A 9245-nucleotide genomic window follows, 5' to 3' on the forward strand; every position below is an offset into this window, starting at 1 on the left:
TGTGTAATTGGAGGAAGTAGTTTACACAGCATCATTTTCAAGGATCACAAGCCACCACTGTTACTCTTGCACAACAATGGAACAGAAACTGAATACTGAAATATTGTTTTAAGTCTAAAATAAGGTGCTAAAGTCTTTAAAAGACAACATCAAATGCTTCTTTGAGAAACACAAAAGAACAAAATCATGGGGATTGAAAAGATACATTTTGATGCCTTCATTGTACTGCATGAGCATATCCAAGAGATACTGTGTAAGCAACACCATCCACTAGGTAGGAAGAAAAATGTATGTGGTGCAAAGTAGATGATACTTTAAGAACTCATATCAGAAATAGCTTGGAAATGTTTTTCAGGGCTTTCCTTAAAGATCCCTTCATATCCTTGTTCCGTAAACTGTAAATAAAAGAGTTCAACATCGGAGTTGCCAACGCATACATAACGCTGACAACTCTGTTGTCTTTTTGAGATGAGCTGGAGGAGGGATAGAAATACATAAAGCCAACAGTCGCATAGAATAGAAGTACCACTGTGAGATGGGAAGAGCAAGTCAGCAAAGCTTTGTGCCACGTCTGGGCTGCATGACGTTTTGAGATAGAAGTGATGATTCGGATGTATGTACCCATGATAAAGAGAAAGGGAAATGATGCCACACAGGAGCCCTCCACCAGAATTACCAGGTGGTTGGTGGAAGTGTCCGAGCAAGACAACGCGAGCACAGGTGGGATGTCACAGAAAAAGCTGTGGATGATGTTCGGCCCACAAAAGCAGAGCCGGAAGGTCATGCTAGTGTGAAGCAGAGCATGAAGTGAATTCAGACCCCAGGAAATGACCACCAGCAAGATACAGAGCTTTCCACTCATTAACATCCGGTAGTGCAGAGGGTTACAAATGGCCACATATCTGTCATAAGCCATAACCGCCAGAAGGAAACTCTCTGTGGTCACCAGCCACACAAATAGATACATTTGTGCAATGCAGCCCTGAACTGAGATTGCCATGCTCATGGAAAGGAGGTTGTTCAGAACTTTAGGTACAGTAACTGTGGTCAAGCAAAGGTCCACAAAGGACAGATTTCCAAGGAAAAAATACATAGGTGTGTGAAGCTGGGGGTCAAGGTTCACGGCAGAGATGATGAAGATGTTCCCAGCCAAGGACAACAAGTATAAGGTTAGAAAGAGTGTAATGAGGAATGAGCGATGCTCCGGGACATCAGAGAATCCCAATAGAAGGAACTCTGAAATTGCAGTGTGGTTTCTCTGCTCCATGCTCTTTAAAACACTTCTGGGAGAGATTTGCACACTCTAGTAGGCAAAATGCTCTTCACTGATCAAAGAGGGCTAGGGACCAGAAGTGTATCCAGAAAATCTAAGCCAAATGGAACAAGTGTGAGTTTAAGCAGATATCTATCCTTGTACATGGAGATATTAAGAATTTTGAGGTAGCCTCCTGGCTCTGGAATTGTGAATGAGAGGTGCAACAGAGCAAAAATAAGTAGCGATCACTGCCCTCAGTAGGAGAAGATTTGTTCCAGTGATGAGATCAGGTTTTCAAACTTCATGTAAATGTTTCTGTTGAGCACCCAGGGTATTTCCAGCAACGTCATCAGAGCAGAGCCATATCAAAGAAGTCGTCCCTACAAACCCATTTGATTCCTGTTGCAAGAGAAAAACTCCAAAACATTATTAAGAAACACATAATACTTTGATATTCTTCGTATTTGCAATAAGATATTCTCTTGGCTATCCTGATACTTTCACCTCCCTTATTTTATCTTCCTAAGGCATCATTGTGGCTTTATTTTTCCAACATATTTTCCGACCTGTGCCTTGGCTAGGAGCAGGGGTTGTGTGCAGAATTTCGCCACATCCTGCCCGATGGCTTAGACAGTATATTAATTCCTAATTCCCTGCCTAGCCCAATGGTTGTTGTGGTTAATTGGTTTCCATTTTCCCCAAGGTATAGGGGTATATGAATTCCCCAACTAGGCCAATGGCAGAGATGTTCTTTAATCTTCTGCTGCCTTGTCCAAGAGTCAATGGAGCATGGGACATTTTAGGGGCCTACTTCTGCATTACCTTGGACAAGTAGGCATTTTAGTTGCACTTACCTTTTCTTTGGCCAAGAAAGGGGTCAAACTTTCTCTTCTCCTCACCTTGCTTAATGGTTAATGGTGGGTGATGGAAATCATGGACGACATCACCCTCCTCTGCTTTGAGTAACGGTAGAGTGGTTGTTATTTACCCTAACTCTACCTTGACCAATGGTTAGTGTGTAAAACCTTCCCTGTCTCTTACATAAATGAACAGAGGGTATATGTCTTCCTCTCTGTCATGACCACATTTGCAGGAGCAAATAGCGAGATCTTAAACAAAATGTCATACCTAGCAGGATTGCTTTTTGAGAGCTAAGTTTATTCAATGGAATAACATTCATCGAGCCAGTGCCCATGCTACATATAAAACACGAAGTCAAGGCACAGTTATATACAGATTTACCCAGCAGTTTGCCTCTCAAGCAATGAAGACAGTTGGCATACATTAAACTTGTAAATAACTCCTTCCCGGAATAAGTGATAACATTAACAAAACAAAGTGTTTTTGACAGTGCAAAAACAACCATTAGAAACATTTGCCACAGCTGGAACTAGAACATCAAATGTCACTCCCTCGTCCCATGTGCTGCTAGAATTTGAGCTCTGCAAAATGCCTTTTATTTGTTAATCGATTAAGCCTGTGTGTGTGTTAGCTTGCTGAATCAATTCACTCATGTAGCTTAGACAAGATGAAGTCTGATAATTTCAGCTCATGAGCTCACTGGGTTGTTCTTTGCCTGCACTACACATTTCCCAAGTCTTATAGGAAGGTGTATGGCATGTGGCCCCAATCCTCCAACCTTATCCACTGAACAGCTGCTGCAGCACCTGTTTATTAATTTGCAGGTTCCATACAGCTGACTGATGCAGTGGCATTACTCACTGAGCTACATTACCAGGACTGTACTTTGTGATCTGCAGCAAACATAATGACCCATGCAGCTAAAATACTGAGCTATGGGTACATAAAATAATCATCTGGTCCTTACATGTTACACCCTTTTACGAAATTGCTTTATTAGTTGTGAAGTGTAAGAGGCCTGTGCAAGTAATAGGTCCACAGCTTACTGAGCATCAAGCACTCCATTGTAGCACTTGACTCTCTCAGGGTAGCGAGGCAGAACAGTCCAGGGGAGGTGGTTTGGCTAGCAATCACCACTCACTGGCATGCAATAAGAACACTCAATAAATGATTGTTCAGCTTGTGCGCTTTTTATTTAGAAAAGGAAAAGTACATTTATTACGCACACTCTACTAAATACTAGGCATTGATTTACAAATATATACATGAGGAAGGTGAAAAATACCTTCAGTTACATTATGAAATCATAGTTGACTTCAAGGATCATGACACTCAACATTATAGTGCCCTCCACCTATAATAGACAACGCATCACCATATGAGGGGGTATCACGTTAGATAAAACAGGTCATAAAACAGCCCTATTGTCATTATCAAGGGTTCACCATCTTACGAATGCAACATTTTGTGTGTAAATGCAATAATCAATAATAAACATGTGTAAATGTGTAAATGTAAATATTAACGTTAGTATAGCATGTCAATCTTGCTCAATAGTCACTGTCAACATTATTATCTGCTCCTGCCTGACCCTGCTGTCTTCCTTCCCACTGGAACAGCTGGAGCTGGCTGTTCTTCTGCACTGCCTGCTCCTGTGGGCAGGGAAATTGCTTCATTGGTGGTGCATCCTGGCTCAGGTCCCAGGTTGGGGTCAAGGGACCAAAACTGCTTCTTGGCCCTCCGGGCCATATTGTCACTGTGTCAGCCCCCAGAGAGATGGGGCCTGAGGGTACTGAAAGAACAGAGCAGGGGGCCCCACCCATGGCCCCTCCATGGGGAATAAAATGAATCCCCACCAACCTCCAAGCCTTTGCTCACCCAGAAGTAATTCTTCCATCGGTGGCGGAGCCCCACGTGCTCACTCCACTGGGGCTCAAAGGTCACCAATCTTAAAACACCCATAACTCAGCACTGTTAGGCTGATTCAGACAATCCTGGGCTTGTTTTACTCCTGATGGAGGTCTAGTAGGCTTCCTGGCACAAAAAGCAGGGTATCTTCTGGAGAGCTGGTTCGACTGGTTTTCTGCACCAGCTTTCCTCTTGGTCTATGTCTCTGGGAGCAGAAGTCCAGATGTTTATTCTGACTGGCCCTCAGAGAGTGTAAGGGGGCCACACTCACTGGCCTTTGGAGAAACTCACTGGTCATGGAGTCAACTGGGGCAGAGTCCGTCATCCTTTAGGACTTCAGGAGGTTTCCTCTTCCAGTTGTCCATCGCTGTCACAGTTTCAGAGTCCAGCAGCACAATTCTCACAAAGCACCAACAATAGAAACTGCCTTTCTCTCTAATTTGGGTAAGAGTTTTTGAAAGGGTTGAAAGGTTCTAGAAGCTAGGTACCCCTGACAGTGCTAAGGTGCCATGTCAGCTCTCCACCCTGTCCCAACACTCCTGCTCAGCATTCAGGGATGGTGTAAGATGGTGTTATCCAGGAGTCACTGGTCATATCAGCTCCTAGGGTCTCAGCCTCACCCTTCACTCAAAACACTGCCAGGGCCTTTCCCACCAAAACGTCAAAGAGGAGCACCCTGCTGTGTTGGCTCCAGTCATCTGGGCTTCCTCCTTCATTGGGCCTGGGCTAGCCCCAGCCCTGGTACAGTGTGACAGGTAATTAACAGATGCAGATTTTCATCCCAACGTCTTCCTGCACAGGTGCTGAGGGAAGCACTGTTCATCACTTTTTTGTGTGAAGTGGCCTTTGTTCCCTCTGCTTGGAAGAAACGTAATTCACTTGGCCCAGCATGGTGACAAAATGCCTGGGATCTGATCCTGAGCTGAGCCACAGAGAATTGACAATTATGGATGACCCATGAGTTGTACAGGTACCTTATTGGAACTTGCAGATTTGATTTTGGTGCACAGGTCCTATCCCATTCTGAAATGTCACTGAACTTTGTAGGCCAAAGGGACATAAAGCTGCACTCTAAGGCTGTTTTTGCTCTATTTTTATAAGTAAGTGCCACTGCAGACAAAATAATAACCCACACTAACTTTCCAAATGAGTGTACACGAACACTGAAAGGCCTACCCCAGGTCATGTCTAATCCCCTCTGTGCCAGGCTACCCATGGGCAGGTACTGGGCTGTTTATTTTATTTATTTTGTCAATTTGTAGGGCGCAACAGCTACCCAAGAAGGGTTTCCCGGCGCCTAGACACAGCTAGAAGCGAAGAGACAGAAACGGAGGGAACATTGAGGGATTATTGTTCGAACAACCAGGTCTTTACAAGCTTTCTGAAGCTATGGTAGGCTGTGCATGACGAAAGTCCCACATTTGCAGCCCTCACACATGTGCACACATGTTTGCTCATGTGTTCATGTGTATCCAGCCCAGTACCCCTTACCCTTGCTGCATCCCAGTGACCTTATCTTAAAAGGCAGACACTGGTGGTAAACATGCGCAGTCCATTTGCCACGTGATCTCTGTGTGTGATACACATGTAGTGAGACTAACCGCAGTAAAAAGTCCAAAACCGAGTGATCCAAAAAGCAAAAAATCTCAGGCTTATTAAATGGGCATAACCCATTTTATAAAAACACTGTTCTCTGTAGCAGGCACATTAACCTTCTGAGCTATTTTAGATAGGTTAAACCAATGAAAGCATGCAGATCTCCTAAATGCATTTACTAACTAAGTTACTTATCGGCAAGAGAACTTTGCTGGATGTGTTTCGATCATTGACTCTGCAGCATGTGCCTTAGCTCACATCTTCATTGTCATATTTGTTCTTATTGCAAATTTCTTTGGTTGGTAGTTTGTCAAAAAGAATTCATAGGCTGAGATGTATTCATGTATTTTGACCGCACTCTTCATGATTTTCATTGCTCTCCCTCATAACTCCTACCCCTTTCTGCTGCCACCAATTGACTCCTAAATAACCCTGGGCAAAGCACTACGCTACGCTCGCGAAGTTTGCCCTACTTCGCACTATGCGAACTGCAGGTAGCACAGTACAAACACGCGTAGCGTAGTGCAGCTGTCATTGTTTGCTTGCTCGCGGTCCTCAACGTCAAGTTGGCGACCGCGACCAAGCAAAATGACATCCCGGTCAGACCTTTTCCTCGTTCCCGATCAGCAACATCAAGTTGCCGATCGCGAGCGTGGAAAATAAATCTCCCGGCGAGATTCTCAACGCGGGGAGGTCAGGTTTCTCATTGTGAGTGGTCGCGTATGCTCGCGACGGCTCGCGATGAGAAACTACCAGTCCGCGTTGAAAAAGCTGCCGCTCAAGTAAAAATCTACTCGAGCGGCAGAAACCTACAGCTCGCACTGTGCAACATGCCGTTTTCAATGATTGCACAGTGCCGGATGCTTGTCTGCACTGTGCAATCATTGAAAAGGTATCTTGCACAGTGCAAACAGTGTACTACGCAGTTCGCGTAGTGCTACGTGTAGCTCGCATAGTGCGAAGTGCACTTCCCGTAGCTACGGGTAGTGCTATTTCGCGAACTACGCCCAGCCCTACTCCTAAATAGGAGATTCTGAGAGTAGTGTTTTAACATTACCAGCACTTGTAGAGTAGAGAGTGTGTTCTTCAGGCCCCTGCAGACTACATTCAGGCCCTCAGCAGTCATCCAGCCCTTTTAAAGGGAAGGATATGTTCATATCTTTTTTTATCCTCAGAATATTGATTGAGTTAAAAAAAAGGTCACAGTTAAAGTGTGCTTTTGTGACAACACTGCACTTTCATTAAAAATAGGAAAATTTCATGAAAACTGCATTTTTTGAAGGAAATATATTGCTTTCCCCCTCCACAACATTGGCAGAGGTTGAGGGCAGAGGTAGAATTGTGTTTTGTCCTCCAGCCAAAACAGAGACTCACAAACACTGTGTGAGATTACATAGTTATGTAAGACCCGATTCACAAACTGCAAACTGTTTGAAATACAAAATTCAATCAGTTTAAATTAAGTTAACATTATTCTTTAAAGATTTATTAACAAAAAAAGGTTATTAAAAAAATGGATTTTAGTTTGCATTAATACATATTAAAAATGTGATATGTAAATGAAATAAAACTAATTTAATTATTTCAATACAAATTGTTACATTCAATTTACAATTGCCCAAATGTTACTAAAATAGTCTAATATAACATTTTATGAGATTTATTTTTTATAAAATGTTTAAAACATTCAAGTGTATTTATGTATACATTTTTAATATTTTATATAATTGAATTTAATCCAGCAATAATTCCTATGGGTTTTATTTTAAGTCCTTACCTCTATTATTTTAATGTGGGACGGTGTTGCAGTATCAGTGGCCGACCATTTGTGGTGCTGGACTTACTACTGCTACTTTTGTAAATTTGGCTCCAACCCCTTTGTAGGGTGTTGGAGACCTGTAAGACACTTTTGAGGAACTTTACACTTGGATTTAATGACTAGCCCAATGTGTAGATTTACCTCTGTGGATAGGTACAGTTATGTGTGTGCTTGATAACACCATGCATTTTGTAATAGTGTTGGTGGTGGTGAGTGTTTCAACCCCATTTTTACCAAAGAGGTGTTTCCTGATTTTAACCCCTTAACCCCTTCCATGCTCATGACGGAACGGTTCCGTCATCAGCGTCGGTGCTCCGGTGCTGATGACGGAACATTTCCGTCATGAGTCAATGTGATTTATGACCCTTCAGCACTGCAGCGAAATTCGCGCAGCACTGAAGAGGTTAATTACTGCCCCAACCCTTAGTAGAAGGGATGGGGTTTTATTTTCAAATTTCCTGGGCAGCTGACAGCTTGCCCATTCCACGTTCGATTTCACCAACATAACACTGGGAAAGCTACAAACTGAGCTCATCTTCTGAGGCCTGTCCATTGGTGTGGGCCACAGCAGGCATGGTACATGAACAACTTCCCTGTGATTTGTTCATATTTTTGTTTTTTTTAAGCTCAAATCGTTTTTATTGAATTTTCAAGAACAGAACAAATAAATATTAACACAGTGATAAAATAATAATGATCACAAGAGTAATATCAAATAATAACAACCAGGAAAAAAAATATAAAATAAAAACAGCAAGTTATACGAGAGCGCTACCATAGGAGGTGCAGTGGAGCTAGAAAGACAAACAGGTGGTCTATTAACATCACAATTTACAGAGGTGTAATAATAGAGGCATAATACAGGTGTAACCGAAAGGCCATAGTATTTTTGAACAAGGTATGTGGGTACCTCTGAGATGTCCTCAACCTCTGGGACCCGTACCATGTTGAGAGCCATGGAGGACTGTGGAAACAACTGTATGTGCTTTCTATTTTCAATTTTAGGAAGGGCACGAGGTTAGCAGTGAGTCACTCTGTTCCACCATGGCCAACAGTCTGTTTGCTCCCTGGAGGAGTAGGGTGTCATATAGATATGCTTTGCCTATATGCTGTGTTAAGTTAGCAAGAGCTTATTAGAAGTTTAAACGCCATTCTACCTTTCTGCTGCTTCTGCACACAACATATAAGGGTTATTTTAGCTTTGAGCCTAGTAGAGTGTTTTGATTCACCCAAGAATAATATGTTGTTACTCTGATATCAGCTTTGCTTATTGAGCTGTGTCTGTACAGTGAGTGCTGAAACCTTCAAGGATAACTCGACACAGTGGTTGTTGTGAGGTCTGATCTTCGCACCTTCCTAGACATTACATACATGCAGCTGCGGCCAAATTCTGGCTTTAGGCACGTTTTATATTGCTTTGCACAGAGCATACACACACCCTTGATGGTGCTTCGCATGCAGAGAGCTGGTGGAAGATGATGTGATCCCTTACCACTGGGATCTGAGGTATGGGCCCGCTCTGCTAAAACCCAAAGAGACCTTCTTAGATATAATATAATATACTAGCTAGGGAGGGTGAGAATTAGGTGGTGTGTAACCCTATTCATTTTAGCATGCTGTCACCTTTTGTATTCTATGAAATAGTAACTATGCTGATTACTTTGCTTCTTATAATATGTTTGCTTGTATTAGCTAAGATGCTGCGTTTGAGAACACTGCATTAGTAAATAAACATTTCAAATGTGCACGCGTCCTCATTTACTCCTAGTTCTGGATTGAAATGATTGTATAACGAAAGAGTGTTCA

At 42.7% G+C, this 9245-nt stretch overlaps 1 protein-coding gene across 1 annotated transcript; it reads right to left on the reverse strand.

Annotated features, from left to right (window-relative positions):
• Nucleotides 1-322: 322 nt before the first annotated feature.
• On the reverse strand, nucleotides 323-1270 carry LOC144783849 (olfactory receptor 1E5-like). Its single transcript, XM_078662599.1, has one exon. It carries the CDS (start codon nucleotides 1265-1267, stop codon nucleotides 323-325), a length of 945 nt encoding a protein of 314 aa, XP_078518725.1. The 5' UTR covers nucleotides 1268-1270.
• Between the last annotated feature and the right edge of the window lie 7975 nt (nucleotides 1271-9245).

Source organism: Lissotriton helveticus, chromosome 10 (genome assembly GCF_964261635.1).
Source record: "Lissotriton helveticus chromosome 10, aLisHel1.1, whole genome shotgun sequence".
NCBI lineage: Eukaryota > Metazoa > Chordata > Amphibia > Caudata > Salamandridae > Lissotriton > Lissotriton helveticus.

Excerpts from the sequence above, each read along its gene's own strand:
- LOC144783849 (XM_078662599.1), bottom strand. The coding sequence starts at position 1,267 with ATGGAGCAGAGAAACCACACTGCAATTTCAGAGTTCCTTCTATTGGGA.